The sequence below is a fragment of the Phocoena sinus genome, chromosome 20 (assembly GCF_008692025.1).
Source record: "Phocoena sinus isolate mPhoSin1 chromosome 20, mPhoSin1.pri, whole genome shotgun sequence".
Taxonomy (NCBI): domain Eukaryota; kingdom Metazoa; phylum Chordata; class Mammalia; order Artiodactyla; family Phocoenidae; genus Phocoena; species Phocoena sinus.
In genome coordinates, this window is record NC_045782.1 from 30,198,067 (window position 1) to 30,223,186 (window position 25,120).

General features: G+C 35.1%; 1 protein-coding gene across 3 annotated transcripts in view; it reads left to right on the forward strand.

Annotated features, from left to right (window-relative positions):
• Positions 1-25,120, forward strand: part of BRIP1 (BRCA1 interacting protein C-terminal helicase 1) — a 194,892-nt gene that overhangs the window by 53,901 nt on the left and 115,871 nt on the right. For all 3 annotated transcript variants that reach the window (XR_004347597.1, XM_032617135.1, XM_032617134.1), the window contains exons 7-10: positions 4,835-5,125; positions 10,197-10,418; positions 12,497-12,696; positions 19,143-19,275. Coding sequence is in view for 2 of the 3 variants with exons in the window: in XM_032617135.1 (XP_032473026.1) it covers positions 4,835-5,125; positions 10,197-10,418; positions 12,497-12,696; positions 19,143-19,275 (846 nt within the window). In the remaining variant the exon portion in view is untranslated. The remainder of the gene's footprint in view (positions 1-4,834; positions 5,126-10,196; positions 10,419-12,496; positions 12,697-19,142; positions 19,276-25,120) is intronic.

The following is a 25,120-nucleotide window of genomic DNA, read 5'->3' on the forward strand; positions in this document are numbered from 1 at the left end:
TCGAGATTGTGTTTTCAGTCATTTGTGCTTTTGGTGTATTGTTTAAGAAATCCTTTCCTATGTTGAGATAATGAAGATATTTTCCTGTATAGGGACAGAGAGTTTATGGCCCACAAAACCTAGAATATTTATTTTCTGGCCCTTTACAGAAAAAGTTTGTTGAATCTTGCTCTAAAGACTCTCTTATTTGAGAATTTTTGTATTTTTCCCTTTTGGAATATAATATCCATCCTGTTAGAAAATATTTGACTTAAATGTCAACTAATAATAAGTTAAAATAGTTATTGTGAAATAAATTGTATAGCTTATCCTTAAGAATATTTTGTAGTTGCATTCAGGAAATAATGCACTTAGAGTACCAACTTTAAACAGTTCTTTACCTCGTGAGCGAAACTGGTATTGATAAACACACCTTGTAGAACAATTAAAATGTAAAGCCCTCTTTGTCAGTGGGGTGAAGTGACCCTTGTCATTGTCTTCTACTTGGCTTGATATATCAGGAATTCTAATGTTTCTTGAATGAATGAATGAATGAGAGAGTACATGTAGAGTGCTTAGCACAGGGACAGCCTTAATAAATGACAGCTATTAATAATGAATATATCAGGATATGTGTTTGTCACCCACAACTACCGTGGCCCAGATATTAGCATAACAAGATGATTTTTCTTTTTATTCTTGAAAAATAACAAATTGTCCTGTATTTTTTCTTTTAAAAGCTAACCTTTTTATTTTGAAGTAATTTTTTGATATGTGAAGGACTTCAAATTAGGGCATCAGTTAAGCATCTACAGATAAAATGTGGTACATGGGTACAGTATTTGGTTTAAGGACATTAGTCACAATCTATCAATTAAAAAAAATTAAGTTACAGTTATATGCAAAACACCATGCTCAATGAATGAGTAGATGAAGTAATGTAAGACAGTTTCTGTCCTCAAATAATTTGGAGTGTTGTTGAAAGACAATGCATGCACATATGTTACTATTTCATGGACCTAGCTTTCCCCTTATTTCATACCAGTAAGATTCTTTTTGGTCTCTTTTCCTCTCACTTCTTTATTACTTATCTTTCATATTAAATATATCCTTTTATGCTTGCTTTTAGAATTCAGTTCATAAACAGCTTTTAGATACTCCCCTGATTTATGAATTTACAAAATAACATCTCTGACAATGCAATAGTTTCTAACTACTCCTTTATTATTTTCCTTTTTAAGGCATAGTCACCATGCTAATTTTTATTTTTCCAAGTATTTAGGCATAGTAATTTTTGTTGTTGTTGTGGGGAAAGGCTGGAGAGAACTATGAAACTTTAGAGGTTGATGTAGTTATCTTAATCTACTTAAACTTCTGATTGTAGCCTTGTGAAAGGAATAGTGGCAAGGAATCAGCAGTTGGCCTTTCAAGATCAAATGTTATATTCTTTCTTTATCCTTTCAAAAAATTTCAATATATGTCTCTATGTAGTATGACAAGAGAGGGAATAAATAGAAATTGTTAGACACAAAATTTTCTAAAATCCTTGGTTGTTGACCTAAGAACAGTTTTGGCTACTGTAAATTTGAAATGTATTTTTAAACAATTGACTCCTGCATGTGGAACTAATAATAGAGCTGTCACACCCACATGTATCTCTTGTGTTTCTCTTTAAATGATAATAGATTTTTTTGCTGTTATTTGGGTTAAGTTTTCTTGCCTTTTGTTGAAGTAAAAGAGCTCTAGACAGTTTCCAGCTATGGGAAAATAAGCCATCTCTTAAAGAGTTTCGTTCTACCATACAGTGTAGCTATTTACAGTTCTTAGAGATTACAGGTGTTGGGAGCCCATGTGTTTTGTCTTCTTGACGTTCAGATATATTAGATGAGAGAGAATATTTTTTTAATTTATTCTCCAGTTTCCTAATATAGTCTTTGTAAATTTAAAGAGCAAAAACAAAAGGAAGACATCCCTATGAAAGATAAACTTGATCATTTGTTAGCAGGAGAAATGCTTAGTGAAAAATATTTAATTTTGTTCATCTATTGTTTCAAAACCCCTAGGTCAAAGGGTTTCAGAGAGAGGCTAGAAAATATTAGCCTATTATTGGAGTGGAGGATATTATGACTTCTTGTCATTGCTGTTTCAGGATTCTTTCTCTAGTTTTCTTACAGAATTGAAACTTGCTGATTTTGGTACAAATAATTCTCTTTTGTTACTAAATAATTGTCTTTTTTAAGCCTCTGTTCTATTGCTACATTCATTTTTTTCCATCTTCAAATATGATTATACCGAATCCTTTAAATAGAAACTCCAATAGAAGATCACTTCTGAAGAAATAATCCCCCTTTAATATTGCAAATAAATAAGAATCACCTTTCTTAATTTCTATCTTCTACTTTACTTGTGCAACCACCCACTGAAAAACCATCTTCTTTGAGGAGTCACCCTTGAGTTCATAGATGGTATAATTAATTCAGAGCATTTTAAGACTTAAACAGAAAACATTTTTAGTATAAAATTAGCTGTGGTTTAAAATTTTCTCAGTTATGGAGTGAAAAACTAATTTAAGTTACCTTAATAAAGCTGCTCTAGTGGGAAGAGTTTTCTGAAGCTAGTTCTTGATCTTTTACTTTTGTTAGTACAGCTACTAGCATAATATTTTAAGATAAGCAGATCCCTTTTTAAAATTATTAGTGCAAATACCCCTTTTAAGAATTAAAACATTTGAATACAAGGCAGCAAGTTATAAGTCTATATAATAGCATCCCTTTCTATTTGAAAAAATATGGAAGATATAATTATATGTAGAAGGGTCTGCAAGTTATTTGTGGTGGTGGTTGACTTACTTTGTATTTTTCTGTAGCATTTGAATTTTTTGTTTAGAAAAATAGTGGAATGAAAATAAAAGGAGTGGGTGATAAAACTTTAAGTGGAATTCATGTTGAAAAGTGTTATATCAAAAAGTAGGTTTTCCAAGCTCTGAAAAAAGGCCACATTATTGAGTTACTTTTTATGCTTGTATATAATATATCCATGTGGAATATAACAATGCATTGATCCCTAGCATTCTCATATTCAGAGTGAATTTAACTGTATCATAGGGAAGAGATATAATATAACTGAGTGAAAGATCGAAGGTATGGAAAAGTCAACTAATTCTGCTACCAAGAGTTACCTTAATTCTTTTACTGAGTTAATTAATTAGTGTGATCATTGCAAAGGCTAGAAAGGAATTCAGTCAGAAATATCATGATATAGTTTGTATGCCATTTTCTGTGTGACCATAAATTGTTAGATATTGCAACATATGTAACATAAACCACATGTCAGCTGTTTCCTGCCTCACTGTTGACAAGAGCCCCATTCATAACTCTTCTTTTTATCCTTTCAGTGAATAAGTAATTATTCAATATAGAAGGCAGGATATTTGGAACTGGCTATTTAATGTGGCAGCACTCTGTAATGAAATCTGCTGTTACTGGCAACCTGAGAGGGGAATGTAACAATTCCAGCATGGCTGTAACTTTATCTGCTTTGACTGACTGTTTATTTGGCACATCAGTGAACCTTTTATCCCAGTGAGTGACAGCTCCAGAAGGGTCACATTTACATCCATTCTATCATGTATTGTAATATTTAATGGCGGACAAGGTTGAGCGAGACTGGGAGTAATTTGAACTTGCTTTTCCACTGAGTTGAGGCTAAAAGACAGCTTGATCCCCAGTATTGTGGTGTAACATGCTATGACTTAGCATTTGTTTATGAAGGCTAATCTTACTGATTATAATTTAAAAAAAATCTGCAGTTAAATGGTGTGTTTGTTCTACTAAACTTAAACTCTCTAGTACAAATTCTCTTAAGCTACTGTGCTATTTAGTTTTTTCCCTATCAGTGACCATTCCTATAAACTAACCATTTCATAGTCTTTCTCTTAAATGAGGCTGCATTCTGTCTCATTTTATAGTAACTGAGGTTGAGAAGGGAGTAGTTATTAAGAATTCCTGGGTTCTAATATATAGCATAAAGCTTTTTAAATTTTTTTATTTTTGAGAGTTTGGAAACAGGAGAGAAAAACCAGCTAAATACTAGACTATACTCCTGATGTTCCATAAGGTGCCTTTATATAACTATTTTAATTATGAAACTGAATTGAGTAAAATTGTCCAGGAAAAGCTATCCTGACTGGTAATTTTACTGATGGATTTACATTCCATGACAGGTAATTGAATTTCAGATGTACTTGTTCCACACAAGCAACCTGCCTTTATTATTAAATATTAATAATTTGCATTCATTTTCATACTTTTGCTAGAGAATAGTTTTCTTGTTTTTGACTGATGCTTTAGATTCAGCTTGATATTTCTGTTCTTCTGTAAGCTATATTTAAAATGCTTTTTAAGATGTTGGTATATTATAGGATATTTGAATGGACTGTGCTGTAAAGAAAAATAGCACTATCAACTCTAAATTGTAATATCACAAGTTCACTTGAAGCCTAAGCAAAAATGAAAATTGTCCTTTGTTTTATCTTATTTTTATAATTTATGAACGAGGATAATTAAAATATACTTAAAACATTTGGAATTTGAGAGTTGGAGTAGTATGTTAGAATTACAATGCAAATATGGAAACATCATTTATAATGATAAAAATGGTTTATCATTTATTTATGGAGAACCAATTTGAATTTGTAGTTTTTTCTTTAATGGCAAGTTTTAGATGATGTAACATCATGAATTTCTCTTTATTTGACAGTTGTGATTCACTGCTTATAGTTTTGATTCCATGAGAGGTTTGATAATAATTTTATGGTAGTCCAAACATTAGTTATCTTTTCTTTCCTTTGTTACAGCCCCCTGGTAACTGTTCTAGGTGCTGTTGTTCTACTAAACAAGGAGACAGTCAAGATTCTTCAAATACCACTAAGAAGGATCATGGGGGGAAGTCCAAGATACCCAAAATATATTTTGGGACACGCACACACAAGCAGATTGCTCAGATTACTAGAGAGCTCCGGAGGACAGCATACTCAGGGGTCCCAATGACTATTCTTTCCAGCAGGGATCACACTTGTGTCCATCCTGAAGTAGTAGGTAACTTCAACAGAAATGAAAAGTGCATGGAATTGCTAGATGGAAAAAATGTGAGTAAGTTAATGTATTTTAGAGGAAAAATTAGCTGAAAAGATTGATTACTTTTTAATGTGTTCATTTTATATGTACATTTACAGCAATAATCAAATAGCTTACAAAAATCAAATTGATTGCTAGTGTTGATATTTTTTAAAAAATAATTTTACTATAAGAAAGTCTTTACTCAAGTTTTAAATTATGGGTTTTTGTCCTAAAGCTTGGGGATATTTATTTATTTCCTTGAAAATTAATTTTCATTTTAGTCACCCATCTTCATACTTTCTTCTTTTAAATCTGTCTACCCAAAATAGTCAAACGTGGATGTTATATGAGGAGATTAAAAACATTTAAGTGATTTAGTCTAACTAGATCTAATTAATGTATTTAACATATTTAAAAACTTCAAAATAAGGTAGTTTACATAGGCCCTCTCTTTGAGCAAATTTTTAAATGTTTTTAATTGAGAAATGTAATGACTATACTGTCTCATAATTCTGATTAGTACAGACTTCTTTCAAAAAATTATGTTAAATTATTAACTGAAGATATGTTGATGGTTTTGAAATTTTCCAGGGATATTTAGAATAATACAAATTTTAGCTAGGTAGATAAATCTTTCTTACTAAAGACATGATTTTTTAATAATATTTTGGCAGTATAAGTTTGGCAGTCTGTGTACCAGTTTGATAACTAGTTTACTCTAAAATTGAAGTTATGGGTCTGGAATTATACCCAGAAATTATTGGTGAAGCATAAGTTGATAGTATATGAAATGACCAATGATATTTTAATATATTTTGAAAGTTGTTCTGTCTTTCTGTATTTTGTCAAACATAAGTGGTTCTACACAAAAGGCTAAGAGCTATAGCCTCTAGAGTTTCATTTAATTGATATATCACCTCCTACCATATAATGCGAATAGATTATTTTGTTTTATGCTTTTCTTTGTCAGTGCTTTCTTTTATTAGATGGAAATTTATTCAAGCCTTATTTGGGGTTATTCAAAAGAAACTTCAACAGATATTCAAACCTGATAATATGAAGTATAATTACTAAGGGGCTTCAGTGGGAAAACTTAAGTGACTTGTTCAGAACCAGGAAGAGAATACAGAATAATTGAATCAAAACCGTTGTTGAAATTCTGTGATCATACTTCTTTTCATATCAGTTCTTTTTAATTAACTGAGGAACTGTGAAATCTCTTCACTCTGTATATTTAAAAAGTTCTCTTCAAAGAGAGATAAAAATACTAAAAAGCCAAATGGTAAAAAAATAATAAAATAGAGAAAAGGCTCTTCATGATAAAATCCCATAAATTTTATATTTAAGTAGACTTCTTTCTGTAAGTGGCTAACTGATCTACTAAATTCCTCAAATGCTTGAAATTTGTTTTCTGGCTATAATAGTCTATGTAAGAAGACTTGCTGGCATTGTCATTATCTTTTACTACTTGTTATTGAGAAAATTATTATGTAATTTATTATGTGTTTGTTATCCCATTAGTAAAAACAATTATAAAGTTTAAGATTGTGTATTGAAAGCAAATATTTTATGTAATCCTCTAGAATCATGCAGTGGTGGTTATGTTTTTTGATTGGTCTTTATCCTCCAAAGTTTGAATCATGTAAAAATAAAAATCCAATAGACTTTTTCATTGGCCTTTGGGTTCTGTTTTCAAGTAAACAATTCTTTTATTTTTGAATATTAGTATTATAAATAATTGAAGATACCTGCTTGTAGTTGTTTTGACCTAATTCTGCCTCAGAATGCCTAGCTCATAGGCGTACATGAACATTCTTTTTCTTGTTCGCAAGCCCTCAGGGTAATTTGGTATTGTAATGAGGGCCAATTACAAAGTCACTAAAGGTGTCTATGTTTACGATGGCTGAATTACCAAAGAGAAATGATAAATAGATACCTGACAGTTTGAGTGAAAAAGAGTTTAAAGTGTGATAACGCTTCAATTGACAGACTCCCCTCAGGGTTATATTACACTGCTAAAATGGATGAGCTTTTCTGGTTTTGCTATCAGCCTCCACAGCAGTGTCATTCTAAGTGCCCTTAAAGTGTAAACTTTCTGAGTTTTTGGCTTGATCCAAAGGCACATGTTTTTTTGTTCACTGTTTCTTTTATGCTCCTATACTGGAAAAGCAATGCACTTATCTGCTAAAAGTTAAATTTTGTTTCAACTAAGAAAAAATAATCTTAACTAGCCCTAGAAATAACTCTAAAAAGTTAGGTATAGAAGAATATTTTTTGTTAAGATGAGATTTAACAGTCCATAACCATAGACTCTAAAGGCACCTTAGTGATCATTTTGTACAAATAAAAACTTTCAGAATAGTATGGAAGATACTTGGAATGAAGAAATGGTGAATGTCATATTATTAAGCTCAATCTGTATCAAGCTCAGTATGAAAGATACTTGGCACATCTTCAACTGTCTCTTGACCTCAGAATCATAGAATTTTAGAGCCAGAAGGAACCTTAGAAATGGCATAGTCAGTGGGTCAGAGGAATCTTAAAAGGCTTCCAATTCAACTATTCTTTTGATGCCTAGTCACATGAGAAAAATGGGCCCTGAAGTTTGCCCAGTGTCAGACAACTAATTAGCAAGAAAGGAAGCAAGTCTTCTAACTGCTAACCATTGCTGTTTTTACTACACTAGAAACAAAAACGAAAGATGGCATCATAGTGTGGGGAAGTTGACATGGCATGAAGGGTAAAAAAGAGTAGTAGAGATTAGACAAAGTAAGTGAAAATAATATAAAAATGAAGCAAATAAAGAAGGTTAGGTGAGCCCTTTCTTCCTAATTTTCATTTTTAATACCTTGGAGGACCAATAAGCAGCATGGCTTTAGGAGAATTAGCAGTCCTCAGCTGATCATGCCTTGTCCTTGGATTTGCTGATATTCTTTTATAGGTTATGACCTTTTTATGATTTACTCCATTTCTAGCAATGTCTAGATATTTTTGTGTATGTAATGAGGTATGAATGTTTTAAAAACATAGATTTGCCTTTTGTATAGTTCATAGATAAAAATACACACACACACACACACACACACATATATATGTACATATCCCCCCACTGGTTAAGGACAGCAAACTGGGAAAGATAAATATTGGATTTCAAAATCACATTTAATTTTTTTTCGATATATAAAATTAATGAATTAAAATGGCTCATTATTTCACCACTTAGTCCCAAATGACAATTGAAAAATAAAAGTAGCATATACACGGTTAGAGACTCAAAATTACAGAAATGCATTAAATGAAAAGATCTCTCTTTCCAGTTCTTTCCATCCCCTTAAGGGAACTACTGTAAGGTTTTATGTGTATTCTTCTAAAACATTTAAAATATGTATTTTCTATAATGTATGTGTATAGATTATTTTTAAAGCTTAAACCCATCAGCACATAGACAAATCTAACTTATTTTTTAAGGGCTATATCTTTAGTATGAATTTTTGCCACAATTTATTTAACATATCCCCTGTGGGTAGACGTTTGGTTTATTTCCAATTTGGGGGGCTATTAAACAGTACAGTATATATATATATTTAAATGGTGAAATTTTATTTGGTAGTTACTGACAAATTTCCAGTGTACTTCTAATAGAAGTAGAAGTTTATACTTCTAATTTTATACATCTTTTAATAGGATATGCCACACCTTTGCTAGGACTGGATTTTATCAAACATCTTATTTTTTGATTGGTGTATGTTAATAAAATTTTTTTACTTCTAGTAATAGAATGGCAAAGGACATTAGTAAATAGTACATGAAAGAAGGTATGCAAATTACTGTTGAAACTTTTTAGAATGTTCGTACAATGTAATGTTAAACCTTGCTAGAAAGTGTGAAAAATACAAATCAAAACAACAGTCTTCTATTCTTACCTTTGAAATAGGCAAAGATAAGAAAAGATAATATTAATGTTGTTAAAGGTGTGGAAAAAGGATAATGTAAAATGCTATACATTTTCTGGAGAATAATTTGGTGATATGGTTTTCAAGAAACTTAAAAATATTTTTACTCTCTGATCCTATAATGCCATTTCTAAAACTGTATACTAAGAAAATATTTAGAAATGAGCATAAAAATTCTTATTGCAGATTATTTATAAAGCAAAAATTGAGAACAGTCTAAATATCTAGTAATAAACTGGTTCATCAACTATGGCACATTAATCCAGTGTACATATATAGGCAACAGTGAAAAGAAACTTGGTGATATGAAAAAATATTTCTGATAGGATTTTTAATAAAATAGGCTAAGAGAAAAAAGGAGATCCCAGTTTTGTAAAAAAAATATTTGGTGGCTAGATTGTTAATAATCCTCAGTGCCTGGTAAAAATTTGCTTTGTTCTCATTATTTTAAAATTGTGTCTTATTATAGAGATATATCCACAAGTACATATGTATAGAAGAAATGTGAAATGAAATACATCAAAATCTTGATAGTACATTGTTTGTATAATGGGATTTTAGGTAATTTAGGGCTTTTTGGTACTCTTATATTTTCCAACTTTTTGTAGTGAATACTCTTTTTTCCCCTAGGACATTTCTCCTGCCCTCCTTCCCAGTTTCCATTCTTCCTTTGTTTTTACTTATTTATATTTGATTAAGTAATACTGTCTCATGGCTCAAATTGAAAAGGTACAAAAGTGTCTATAGAGAAAAATGTCTTCCAGTCCTGTTCCCAAGTTACTTGGCTCTCATCTTTGAAAGCAACTAGTGATACCATTGCCCTTGTGTATCCTTCCAGATCCTTCCAGAAATATTTTTGTCTAATACCACTTTAATAAGAACAAAGTCACAACAAACATACTTTTAAAAATATGTTTCTCAAGTTAATTTGGGATATTTCCAGCTATACTGATCTGGAGTTCTATCTGAGTTAACTAATATAGTTCTTTAAAATGGTTGTATTATAGATGTGGTGTATGTACTCTGTCTCCTCTGTTAAATCTTTACTTTGTGGCTTTAATGATGTTTCTAAAATTCTGAGGTGAACTTGTGTTATTTCTTCTGTTCTAGTATTGCTTCATATTTCAGCTATGCATTTTTTTTTTAGGGAAAATTCTGCTATTTTTATCATGGTGTTCATAAAATTAGTGATCAACACATATTACAGACTCTCCAAGGGATGTGCAAGGCCTGGGATATAGAAGAATTCGTCAGCTTGGGGAAAAAACTAAAGGCATGTCCATATTACACAGCACGAGAACTAATGCAGGAGGCTGACATAATATTTTGTCCCTACAACTATCTTCTAGATGCACAAATAAGGGAAAGTGTGAGTAGATATGTAAAAATTAAAAGAACTGTTTTCCTACTATTGGGATATAAGTGATGAATGTAAAGCTTTTAGATGTTTTAATGTCTTTTACTTTATTCTTTGCTTTATATTTAATTTATGGAAATGTGTAAACAGATTAGAGTATTGAAAACATATTCTAGGGGGTATTAAAAACTGAATTTTAGACATTGTCATTTTAATTTCCAAAGTAATAAGCACTTCTAAGGACCTAGTACTGAAGTGGAATCATAACAGGGTTTTTCAACCTTGACGGTAATGACATTTTGGGCTGGATAATTCCTTGTTGTGGTGGGCTGTCTGTGCATTGTAGGATGTTTATTAGCATCTCTGGTTTTATCCACTAGGTGCCAGTGGTACCCTTGCAGTTGTCACAATCAAAAATGTCTCCAGACGTTGCCAAATATCCCCTGGGGTACAAAAAATTTCCCCCATTTGAGACCCTTATATAGCGATCTCTTTATGAATAGAAAGAATGATTTTAAAACATTTATCTAAAGAATCTGTGTTTTGAAGAACTTACGTTGGGAGAATATGCATACTATGCAAATTATGCTCTGTGAACTTTGAATAAGTGAATTTGGATACAGCATTTGTGTTTATCTGCCTGGTTCTTAGAGAAATCCAGTTGTTACAGCATAAGACAAAAAGTGAATAACTTCATATATTCAGTTGTTATTCCTCTCTTTAGATCTGACTAAAGGTAATCTGATCATTAGCTTTCTATTTCTGTAAGTTTAAATGAATAGGCATTATGTTTAATACCCCTGCTATCCTTCCTCTTATTTGGCTGCCTTTCAGCTAGGTCTCTTTCCTTTGAGCAACGGTGTATATCAATGCCAAGTCCGTTCTTCCTCTGCTTAAAAATCTCTTATATCTCTCTTTGCTCATGGGATAAGTCATATTTCTTAAGCTTACTCCCAAGATGATCAATAGTCTGACCTAAATCTGCCTTTTCAGCCTTCTCTGCTACAGACTCCCAACTTGAACTCTTCAAAAACTTACCTCAAAGTCCCCTGAGGATACCTTGTTCTTTCCTGTATCTCTGCTTTTGATTACACCTATATTGAATTGCCCTACTCTCTCTTTGTGTATCCAAATCCAAATCCTGCTCATTTTTTAAACCTCAGTATATTTCCTACTATTTTATGGTTCTTTCTCAGCCATCTACAGCCCTCTGTATATTATTATTTCCTCAGAATAACTCAGTGGCAATTGCTTTGTGACATTTTGTATTAGTCTGGACTCTTTTAGTTGCATTTGACACAAACCAAGCTTCAATAGAGCTTAAAAAAATATACTTGACTATCGTGATGACTTTGTAATCAGGCAAGTTCTTCCCAGTAGGAACAAAGATAACCATAATCAGCTAGCTTTTCTCCAGCTAGGTAACCTGGAAAAAGGAATATGATTTCACTTAGCCACCCATAATTACTCTGATTGGCCTAGCTTGGATCTCATACCCATTCTTGAACCAGTCATTGTGACCATAGACAGATGGAATACTTTATTTAATTGACAAGCCTGGGTTCTAAGTCTACCCACATTATGAGAGTGGTGATGTCCCTTGATTAACAGCTTAACAGTCCTACAGACATCACATGGGAGTTGGGGAAGAGCACTTCTCAAAAGGGTTGCAGAAGAGACTGAAATGAAACAGATACATACTATATTGTATTAGTATTTTGAGAGTCTTTTGAATCTTGTGTTGTTATTTCGTTTAAAGGTTTTTTCTTTTATTCTACTTTTTATATTATGTTGGAGATCCCTTATACCCCTTTGTGTAACCAGCCATATGTTGATCCTGGCTCACTTAACACATATTATTTTGGTTGATAGGTTTACAAGTATTTGAGAGTGAAAAATGGAAACTGTAATGCTGAGCTGATATTTGGTTGGCCTAAGTGCTTTAAAATTTTAAGACTGAGAATCAGTTGCTTATATAGTTGGACTTGTGATATTGGCCTATGGTGTGAATTTTTTAATGAAATATCTTGCCTATTGCTGTTAAATCCATTTTGCTGAATGTTTTACAGGAAAACTCTTTTATCTTATAGATGGATATCAATCTGAAAGAACAGGTTGTCATTTTAGATGAAGCTCATAACATTGAGGACTGTGCTCGGGAATCAGCAAGTTACAGTATAACGGAAGTTCAGCTTCGGTTTGCTCGGGATGAACTAGATAGTATGGTTAACAATAATATAAGGAAGAAAGACCATGAACCCCTACGAGCTGTGTGCTATAGCCTCATTAAGTAAGAACATTTGTCTTTCAGTGTCATTTGTGCTGCCTTTGTATTAAAAACATGTTTTATTGTGCCAAGTATTTTACAATTAGTAAACTTTGACCAGGCTACTTGGGAAATGGATTGTTGTTTGCCCATTAAAGGTAGAGATAGGCTAGTCCAAACTTTTGTCTTGTTCAAAAGAATATAGTGAACGTAACTGATTTTTAAAATTGATAATTGTGAATCTTATTCCTAATTTAGCAGGATAATTCAGTAGTCCCATAGGATGTGTGTAGGATATTGGGCTGAACATTAACTAAACATGGTTTTAATTAACATTTTAAAATTCTGGACCATGGCTTTATCCTACAGTTTGAGTAGGATTCTGGTTTGATGAGTTTCATTTAACCAAGATTTCAATACTGTAAAATAATAGATTTAGTATTTTATTTACTTATTTTTAAAATTATTTATTTATTTGGCTGTGTCAGGTCTTTGTTGTGGCACACAGGATCTTCGTTGTGGAATGTGGGATCTTTTCATTGCAGCACCTGGGCTCTTCTCTGGTTGCAGAGTGTGGGCTCTCTAGTTGTGGTGCATGGGCTCTAGAGTGCACAAGCTCAGTAGTTGTGGCGCGTGGGCTTAGTTGCCCCACGGCATGTGGATCTTAATTCCCTGACCAGGGATCCAACCCGCGTCCTCTGCTTCGAAAGGAGGATTCTTAACCCACTGGACCACCAGTGAAGTCCTGATTAGTATTTTATTGAAACGTACATTAGATAGTTTCCCTTTAATTAGGCGTTATGTTGTTGATCTAGAATCTCTTTACCTTAGAAAAAAATGTACCTGACACTACATCCCGTTCCATTTATTGCAGCACTTTTCTGTTCCCTTCACAGTGTATATTTTTTAAAATTTGCATGTTTATACATCCACATGTTCGAACATAAGAGGTTTACAAATTTATATTGTAAAAACCTTTTTCCCACCCCATCTTCCATCTGCTTAATTTCTGTCTTCTGAACAAGTTTATCATTTAGTTCATATTTATGCAAAATGAGCCAATATAGATACTTTCTCTTATCCCTCCTTTTTACCCAAATGATGGCATCTATACATACACTTTTTTCTTCTCCATTTTAAACATAAAATATATTTTATTTTTGGGTCTTCTCTGGTGGTGCAGTGGTTAAGAATCTGCCTGCCAATGCAGGGAATACGGGTTCAATCCCTGGTCTGGGAGAATCCCACATGCTGCGGAGCAACTAAGCCACGTGCCACAAATACTGAGCCTGTGTGCCTCGAGCCCATGCTCCACAACTAGAGAAGCCACCGCAATGAGAAGCCCACGCGCCACAACAAAGACTAGCCCCCGCTCGCCACAACTAGAGAAAGCCTGTGCACAGCAATGAAGACCCAATGCAGCGCCCCCCCCAAAAAATATCTATATAGATGTATGTTTATTTTTCTGCTGTATAGCAAAGTGAATCAGTTATACATATACATATATCCACTCTTTTTTTTTTTTTCGGTACACGGGCCTTTCACTGTTGTGGCCTCTCCCGTTGCGGAGCACAGGCTCCGGATGCGCAGGCTCAGCAGCCATGGCTCACAGGCCTAGCCGCTCCGCGGCATGTGGGATCTTCCCGGACCAGGGCACGAACCTGTGTCCTCTGTATCAGCAGGCAGACTCTCAACCACTGCGCCACCAGGGAAGCCCTTATGTTTTATTTTTTAAAAGCCAGTTTATTGAGGTATGATTGACATATATAAAATTATTAATATTTAATGTATAAAACTTGATGAGTTTGAGATAAGTATACATCTGTGAAACCATCACCATGGTTTTTAACGTAAACATACTCATTGCCTCTAGAAGTTTCCTTCTGCCCTCTTTATTTATTATTATTTGTGATAAGAACACTAATATAAGACATACCCTCTTAGCAAATTTTTAAGTATACAATACAGTATTGTTAACTGTAGGCATTGTACTTTTTTTTTTTTTTTTTTTTTTTTTTTTTTTTTTTTTTTGCGGTACTTGGGCCTCTCACTGTTGTGGCGTCTCCCGTTGCGGAGCACAGGCTCTGGACCCGCAGGCTCAGTGGCCATGGCTCACGGGCCCAGCCGCTCCGCGGCATGTGGGATCTTCCCGGACCGGGGCGCGAACCCGTGTCCCCCTGCATCGGCAGGCGGACTCTCAACCACTGCGCCACCAGGGAAGCCCCGACATTGTACTTTATATGTACATTTTTTCTGTATCTTGCCTTTTTTCACTTAACAATATATTTTGGAGATCTTTCCATATCAAGACCCAGAAAGCTTCTCAGTTTTAAAAAAACAGTTGCCTAGAATTCCATTGCATGGATGTACAGTGATTTATTTAACCAGCCTCTGATAGTAGATATTGAGGTTGTTTTACAATCTTTTGCTATTACATTGCTGTAACGAATAACTTTGAACATATGCCCTTTCATCTGTCTGGGAGTGTATCTATAGCAAAATTTTTAGAAGTGGGATTCTTGGGTCAAAGCATAGATCTACATGTAATTTTGATAGGTATTTTTAAAATTTACACAGTAGATGGGTGAGTGGAAGACTAATTTATACTCTGACCAGCAATGTATGAGAATATGAAAGTTGTTTTTTTTCTAACCTGATGGGTGAAAAGTATCCCAGTGTACTTTTCATTTACATTACTCTCTCTTTCTTTTAAATGTATTTATTTATTTGGCTGTGCCAGGTCTTAGTTGTGGCACGCGGGATCTTTGCTGTGGCATGCGAGATCTTTAGTTGCAGCATGAAGGATCTAGTTCCCTGACCAGGGATCGAACCTGGGCCCCTGCATTGGGAGCACAGTCTTAACTGCTGGACCACCAGGGAAGTCCCTCATTTACATTTCTCTTAATGTGTGATTAAGCATTTTTAAGGGCCATATATATGTCCTTTTCTGTCAACTCTCTGTTGACATTTCTGTCTTTGTTCTTGTTTTTATGGTTCTTTTTCTTATTGATTTGTAGATGTTCTTTGTAAATTGGCCCTTTGCTTGTGATAAGAGTTGCAAACATTCCCCTCCATTTTGCTATATGCTTGTGTCTTTCCTTGTGGTATTTTTGCCATGTAGAAGTTTGTCATTTCTATTTCACAGCATAATTTGTTGAAAGAGTTGTCTGTAGTTGCTGATTCTATTTTCTCACTTCCCATTCTTTCCTTATCTATCCCAAGAGTGTTGCTGTCTGCATAATTCTACTGAAACTGTTCTTATCGAGATCTCCAGTGATCCAGAGATTGCTAAGTGCAAAGGTTATTTTTCTGTTATTTTACTTAGCCTCTCAGCATTGTTGGATACTGTTGACTACCACCTTTATGAAAAGTGTTTTTGTCTTCTGTGGAATAATAGAAAATATGTATTCAATATATTGGTCTCTGTCCCCAGTTCCTGGCACGGAAGTCCTAAAACCTTTATAATTTCCTAAGTGATAAGAGCACTAAGAGCATTTTCTGTTCTGCTATTTCATTTTTGGCCCCAGTTCCTGACAGAGCTCCTAAATCCCCTGGGATTTCCTGGATGACAGGTCTGTCTTTTGTTCTAATGAGGTGATGGGTTTGTGGGCTCCTGGATGGGTCTGGTCACTAGAAAGACCAAGGCATGTTTAAAAGCTTGGAACTTTCAGCCCACCTCCCCTCTGGGAAGAGGAGAAGGGCTGGATATTGAGTTAATGTTCCATCATGTCTTTGTAATGAAGTCTTCATAAAAATACCAAAAGTACAGTATTCAGAGAGCTTCTGCATTGGTGAACACACCTATGTACTTGGAGTGGGGTGCACTTCACCTCCACAAGGACAGAAGCTTCTGTGCTTGGGACCCTTACAGACCTCACCCTATATATCTCTTCATCTGACTGTTAATCCTTTATTATATAATAAACTGGTAAATGTTTTCCTGATTTCTGTGAGCTGTTCTAATAAATGCTCAAACTTGAGGAGGGGGTCATGGGAGCCTCTGATTTACAGCTGCTTGGTCAGAAGCACAGATAACAACCTGGACTTTTACAACTGGCATCTAGGTTGGGAGTGGGAGGGACAGTCTTGTGAGACTGAGTGCTTAACCAGTAGGGTCTGTGCTAACTCCAATTAGTGTCAAAATTGAATTGAATTATAGGACACCCATCTGATGTCTCAGAGAATTGCCTGTGTGGGAAAAAACCCCACATACACGTAGAGACCAGAGGTGTTAGAAGTGAAGTAGTGAGAGTAGAGCAGACACACAGGAATGTGTTTTCCTAGACGGCTTCCATGACATCTTCTGGTTTTCCTCCTCCTCACAGTTCGTTCTTTCTCAGTTGCTTTTGATAGTTCTTACTTTGTTTGATGTCTAAACGTTGAAGTACCTCAGGGCTTGGTCTTGGGACCTCATTTCTTTTCTAGTTCTGCACTCTCCTTAATTTACATAACCCTAGTACAGTGCAAGTGAGGCCTGAATCTGTGTCTGTCCCAACCTCTCCCTGGAATGCCATTTTCATATACCCAACTATACTTTCTATCTCTGTTTGGATATAAAATTTCAACTTTCCAAAACACTCCTTTCCTTCCCCTACCTACTCCCCTCCACCGCCCCTGTCTTCCTTGTCTAAGCAAATAGTACTGACCAGTTCCTCAAATCAAAAATCTAAGTGTTATCCTTGATTACTGCCTCACCTCATGCAATTCATCAGTAAGTTTTATAAATGCCACCTACACAATATATCCCAAATCCTTCAATCTCATACCTGTTATCCCAGAATCATCCCTCAACTAGAACAACTGTCACAGCCTCCTAATAGGTCTCTCCTTTCATTTTTGTCTTTCTCCTATAATCCATTCTGGCTTATAAACTGGAATCATCTTTTAAACACTTAAAATAGATTATCTCTCTCTTATTTAAAATTTTCTGTTTAAAATCTTCCCATTGCACTTTGAAGAGAATCCAGACTTCTTATCCTGGCCCAACATGATCTGATTCCTGCTTATCATTCTAACATTGCTCATACCATTATTCCTTTCTGCCCATTGTGGTCCAACTACATTGGCTTTCTTTCGGGTCTTTAAATAAGCAAAATTTGTTAAATCACCTGAGGATCTTTGCACCAGGTATTCTTCTACTTGGAGTACTCTTTTTTCCTTGATCCTCCCATGACTGAATACTTTTTGTATTTGGTTAGAATATATGTCATCTCAAGAAGAGCTTCCTTGACATTCAAATGAAAGTAGCAGTTAGATTACAGTAGTCCAGTTTATTTTCATTATATCACTGTCACTACCTGATATTGTCTTGTTCATGGAATTGTTCTGAGTTTATTTCTGTCTCTCTTAGTAGAATCTAATTTCCATGAGAATAAGGACCTTGCCTATTTTATTTACTGCTGTATTTCCGCTATCCAGTATAGTGTCTGGCATAATATAGGCATTTAAGCACTAACTGAATGTACAAATGTCTGTGTGTGTGTGTGTGTAAATGTATATATTTTCTAGTAATTCTCTTTTTTGTGTTAATATTTAACACTATAATCTTTTTATTAAGCTTTTAAATTTTTATTTATTTTATTTTTGGCTGTGTTGGGTCTTCGTTGCTGCGTGCAGGCTTTCTCTAGTTGTGGCGAGCATGGGCTACTCTTGGTTGCAGTGTGCTGGCTTCTCACTGAGGTGGCTTGTTGTGGAGCACGAGCTCTAGGCACGCGGGCATCAGTAATTGGGGCATGCAGGCTCAGTAGTTGTGGCTCATGGGCTCTAGAGCACAGGCTCAGTAGTTGTGGCGTGCAGGCTTAGTTGCCCCACAGCATGTGGGACCTTCCCGGACCGGGGCTTGAACCCATGTCCCCTGCATTGGCAGGCGGATTCTTAATCACTGTGCCAGCAGGGAAATCCCTATTAGGCTTATTTGTATTTCCTTTTATGTGCATTTGGGATAAGCTCCTAAGAGCTGACTGTCAGTTGGAGAGACAGACAAGTAAAGCAGTGTGAGTCCACAAAACACAAATGGGGAACCACACGCATCTTTCTCTTTTTTGAGTAAAAGCTTACTTTTTTAGCTGTATATTTATTTCGCAATGTGAAACATGCATGCTATTTAAAATGTGTCTTGGGCTTCCCTGGTGGCGCAGTGGTTGAGAGTCCGCCTGCCGATGCAGGGTACACGGGTTTGTGCCCTGGTCCGGGAAGATTCCACATGCCACGGAGCGGCTGGGCCCGTGAGCCATGGCCGCTGAGCTGGCGCGTCCAGAGCCTGTGCTCCGCAACGAGAGAGGTCACAGCAGTGAGAGGCCCGCGTACCGCAAAAATAAATAAATAAATAAATAAAATGTGTCTTAATTAATCCACATATATGTACTCAGAGCTTCAAGGAATACAGATCAATGTATCATTTCTCTTTGCTCTGTTGAAGTAGTGCACATAAGGATGATACTGGTTGATGGAATTCTTTTATTTTATTCCAGTTGGTTAGAAGCAAACTCTGAACATCTTGTGGAAAGGGGTTATGAATCATCCTGTAAAGTGTGGAGTGGAAGTGACATGCTCTTAAATTTACACAAAATGGGCATAACCACTGCTACTTTTCCTATTTTGCAGGTAAGTTTTTTTTCTACCTGTGAGATTTATTTAGTGAATTAGAAATGACTTAATAGTGAATAGTTAATCCAGAGTAAAGAAAAAAAAGTAGCAAGTTAATTGTTTCAAAATTTTATTTTATTATGTAAGTTCGATAAGCTTTAAGTGATGGCATAAATTATGGATGAAAAAGTAGCATTATTAGTTTGAAGGCTATATGGCTTAATTAATACATAATTAATTGCTTTGTTTAAAGCTAAAATAAGTCAGTATTTTTAGGTTATAAATATTTTGTCAATTATAAAAGTTAAAAATTTGGAAAATAAAAACATAAGAAATTCATGTTTTATTCTCCTTAACTTAGAGGTTATAAACCTGGGTATATAGAGATTATGGGTGGGCTGTGGGATACTGTGAGCCTTATGAAATTACATTCAAAATTTTATGAGTATTTACTTTTGTACGTTTTTCTGGATAGAACCTTCATGACTTACATTATTCTCAAAAGAGTGTTTGTTTGGGGTTGTTTTTTTGTGTTTTTTGCAGGTGAGAATGTTTTTACTTTCTCTTTTTGTTCTTATTTATTTATATTACTTTACTTTTAAAGTGGTTGTTATAGGTTTATAGAAAAAGTGAACAAAAAGGACAGAATCCTCATATACCAGCACCCCCAACCACACACGTATTCACAGATACTATAGATTCTCTTTTTATTAACATCTTGCAGTAGTAGTACATTTATTACAATTGAACCAATATTGGTTACATTATTTTTAACTGAAGTCCATAGTTTATGTTAGGGTACACTTTTTGTGTTGTACGTACAGTTCTATGAGTTGTTATGAAAACATAAGGTCACGTATCTACCGTTACAGTATCATACAGAATACATTCATTGCCTTAAAAATCTTGTGTTGCACTTATTCATCCCTTCAACACACTTTATTTCCTCTGCTGAACCTCTGGCAACCACTGATTTTTTGTTTTTCTGACTCCATAGTGTTGCCTTTTCCAGAACGTTATATAGTTGTAATCATACAGTATGTGGTCTTTTTAGACTGGCTTCTTTCACTTAACAGTATACATTTAAGGTTCCTCCATGTCTTTTTGTGGTTTGACAACTCATTCCTTTTTATTTCTGAACTATATTTATTGTATGTATGTACCACAGTTTGTTTATCCATTTACCTACTGAAAGACACATTGGTGGTTTCCAAGTTTCGGCAATTAAGACTAAAGCTGCTATAAACATTTGTGTGCATGTGTTTGTATGGACATACTTCCTGCTCATTTGGATAAATACTTAGGAGCACAATCGCTGGATTGTATGGTAAGACTACGTTTAGCTTGCAATAAACTACTAAACTATCTTCCAAAGTGATTGTACCATTTTACATTCCCACAGGCAGTGAATAAGAGTTCCTGCTGTTCCACATCCTTGCCAACATTTGGTGTTGTCAGTGTTTTGAATGTTAGCCATTCTAATAGATATGTATTAGTATCCCATTGTTGTTTTAATTTACATTTCCCTAATGACATATGATGTGGAGCATCTTTTCACATGCTTATTTTCCATCAACATATTTTAGTTGGTGAGGTATCTCTTCAGATGTTTTGCCTACTTTTTAATTGAGTTGTTTGTTTTCTTATTGTTGAGTTTTTTTCTTTTTTTTTGCGATACGTGGGCCTCTCACTGTTGTGGCCTCTCCCGTTGCGGAGCACAGGCTCCGGACGCGCAGGCTCAGCGGCCATGGCTCACGGGCCCAGCCGCGGATCTTCCCAGACCAGGGCATGAACCCGTGTCCCCTGCATTGGCAGGCAGACTCTCAACCACTGCGCCACCAGGGAATCCCATATTGTTGAGTTTTAAGAGTTCTTTGGGTATTTTGTATACAAGACCTTCATCTGATATGTGTTTGCAAATATATTCTTCCAGCCTGTGGCTTGTTTTTTCATCCTATTAATGGAGTCTTTCATATAGCATAAGTTTTTAGTTTTAATAAAGTTCAAATTTTTTTCTTTGATGGGTCCTCCTTTTGGTGTTGCAACTAAAAATTCATCACCGAACCCAAAGTCACCTAGATTTTCTCCTATCTTTTCTTCTACAAGTTTTATAGTTTTGTATTTTACATTTAAGTCTGTGGTCCATTTTGAGTTAATTTTTGTAAAGGGTGTAAGTTCTGTGTCTAGATTCATTTCTTTGGATGTAGATGTTACTCTGTCACCATTGGTTGAAAAGACCATCCTTTCTCCATTGGATTATCTTTGGTTCTTTGACAAAAGATCAGTTTACTATATTTGTGTTGGCCCATTTCTGGGCTCTCTATTCTTTTTTTTTTTTTTTGCGTTATGTGGGCCTCTCACTGTCGTGGCCTCTCCCGTTGCAGAGCACAGGCTCTGGATGCGCAGGCTCAGCGGCCATGGCTCACGGGCCCAGCCGCTCTGCGGCATGTGGAATCTTCCTGGACCGGGGCACGAACCCGTGTCCCCTGCATTGGCAGGCGGACTCTCAACCACTGCGCCACCAGGGAATGGGCTCTCTATTCTTTTCCATTGATATACTTGTCTGTTCCTTCATCAGTTCCACACCGTCTTGATTACTGTAGCTTTATAGTAAGTCTTGAAGTCAGGTAGTGTCAGTCCTCTGACTTTGTTCTTCAGCATTGTGTTTGCTATTCTGAGTCTTTCATCTTTCCATATAAACTTAGAATTGAAACTGAGCCCCTGTGGGGCTCCTGGGCATGGAAGCCTTTCTGTCCCCCATTTCTTGTATATAGGGAACAGACTCCAGCCTCCATGACCTTCCCTGGGTTCCAAAGGGCAGATTGGAACAGTTGTTAGGGTAGCGAGGGAATGCAGAGACGAGGAGAAGCCAAGAAACTACCAGAGGCAAGATTAAAGGAACCAGAGAAGCTAATCAAGATTAGGAGACCACCTGAGACTAGATCAAAGGAGTTCAGGCCCTGCACACACCCTAATCTTATCAGCAACCCCATCCTTGAACTATTGCTATAAAACCCCTCACCAAATCCCCCGGGGTTGGGAGACACAGTTTTTCAGGGGCATGAGCCTGCTGTATCTCCCTTTGAGTGGCAAAGCAATAAAGTTATCTTCTTCTACTTCACCTAAAACTCTTGTCTTCAAGATTCAGTTTGGCACGGTGCACAGAGACCAAGCTTTCTGCGTCAGAATCAGTTTGTCAGTATCCACCAAGTAACTTGGTGGGATTTTGATTGGGACTGCATTAAATCTGTAAATCAATCTGGGAAGAACTGACATCTGAACAATATTGAGTGTTCCTATCCATGAACATGGAGTATCTCTCCATTTATTTAGATCTTTGATTTCTTTTATCAGAGTTTTATAGTTTTCCTCATATAGTTTTAAAGAGGTTTTTGAACCAAAAAAGGCAAGAACTGTTGCTAACATGAACTAGCATTATGGGCATATGAGTATTAAAAATATATTTTAATAAGACTGTACTTATAATTTTTGCCCTGAATTTTTAAAGTACAATGTATCATAAGTAGTTTTTCATATGACACTTTCTTTTTTTGCATAAACTTTTTGCATTCTAAAGACTTTTCATATCAACAGTAAAATGGGTTAAATAAATTGTGGGATATTCATACAGTAGACTACTGTACAGCAATTTACAAAATGAACCACTGCCACCACAACCATATGAATGAATCTTACAGACATAAAGTTGCATAAGAGAAACCAGCACAAAAGAGTACAAACTGTATGGCTTCATTTTTATGAAATTTAAGAAAAGACAAACATAATTATGCTAATAGAAGTCAGAATACTGGTTACCACTGGTTACCTTACCAGTGCAGGGGTAAGGAGTAGTATGGGCTGAGATGGGACACAAAGGAACTTTCTGGGATTTGAGGAATGTTTTGAATCCTGATTTAAAATCACACACACAAGTGTGTGCGTGCGTGTGTGTGTGTGTATGTGCTTGTGTTTAGTGACCTATACACTTAAGATTAATGCAGTCTATAAAAAATGTACAAATAAAATATATGTCGAAGGAAAAAACTTGGAAAATACAGAGAAAGGTACAGAGGAAAAAAAAAACTCGTAAACTTAAAAATGATTATTATTAACTTTTAGATTTGTGTCTACCTATGTCTTCTTCTATGCATATATTCACTTAACGTAAATTTTTGAGATGATACATATTTTTTTTACCTCTTCATTTAGTAATATGCGTACTTCCCTATTTTAATAAAAATTGTTTCGCATGATTTTTAGTTGCAGTGTAGCGTTTTTGTGAGTGCACATATTCTAAATTATTTGACTAATCTGGCATTTGAAATACAGGTTGTTGCCAGTTTTCCCAGAATAAGAAAAGGTTCTGATATGAACATCCTTGAAAATATATATTTGTATGTATCTCTGATTGTTTCCTTTATATATGGTAAATATTAATTCTTCGTTGCTTATTGTATTACATGTATATTCTTGTATCTATGGTTTGTTTATGGTATTTTTTAATAAGTTTTTAAATTTTAGTGCATTCAAATGTATCATTGTTTTTTCTTTTATGAATTGTGATATTTGAGTTTAAGCAAGCTTTTCTTACACTCTGCAACATTTTCTTCTAAAAGTGTTAAAGGTTTTGTGTTTTTTTTTTTTTTTTTTTTTTTCGGTACGCGGGCCTCCCACTGTTGTGGCCTCTCCTGTTGCGGAGCACAGGCTCAGCGGCCATGGCTCACGGGCCCAGCCGCTCCGCGGCATGTGGGATCTTCCCGGACCGGGGCACGAACCCGTGTCCCCTGCATCGGCAGGCAGACTCTCAACCACTGCGCCACCAGGAAAGCCCTAAAGTTTTTTTTAATAAATGTTTTCGGTCAGCCTGGGATTCATTTTTGTTTATGTTGTGAGATATGTAATCCATCTTATTTCCTGTATGGATTTTCTCAGCATCATTACTAAATTATCCATCCATTTCACTCTGATTTGTAATGCCACATCTGCCACATATCTGATTTTCATTTATGTATAACCTTATTACTGGACTCTATTGTGTTCTTTGATTCTGTTTATCTAAGTTATCCTATTTATTAATCACTGTAGCATTAGAAAAATGCTGATGCATGGTAGGGCATATCTCCTCACTTGATTTTCCTTTGGAATGATCCTGGCTGTTCTTCGCCTTACTCTGCCATCTGAATTTTAGACTTGGCTTATAAATTTCTATGAACAATTCTGTTGGAATTTTGACTGCAATTGCATTGAATTTATGGATTAATTTAGAGACAGTTGACTTATTTACAATATGAAGTTTTTCCATTCATGAACAAGATAGAATTCTAATCATTTATTCTCTCTTTCTATATATCTTTCAATAACATTTTATAATTTTTGAAAGTCTTAGGTACTTTTGGTTAATTTATTCCTAAGTTAAAGTTTGTTTCTTTTTCAAATGGTATAATTCAAAAATTGCATTTTCTAATTGTTATCGGTGTATAAGGATGGTAGTTGATTCTTATAATCAACCACTTTGTTGGACTATCCTATAGGTTCATCTATAGATTATTAAATTTTCTATGTAGACAGTCTTATGAATATGACTATTTTCTTTCTTTCCATTTCCTTCACATTTTATTCATTTCTTACTTTGCTAGCTTAAACTTTCAATACATGGTTCATCACAGTAAAAAGACATCCTAATCTTGTTGCTTACTTTAAAAGGACTGTATTACTAGTATTACAGCATTTAGCAATATGTCTGCTGTATTTAAAAAAAAATTTTTTTTAACGGTTTGAGATACAATTCACATGCCATGAAATTTACCCCTTTAGAGTATACAATTCAGTGGTTTTTCATGTAGTCGTAGAGTTGTGCAACTAC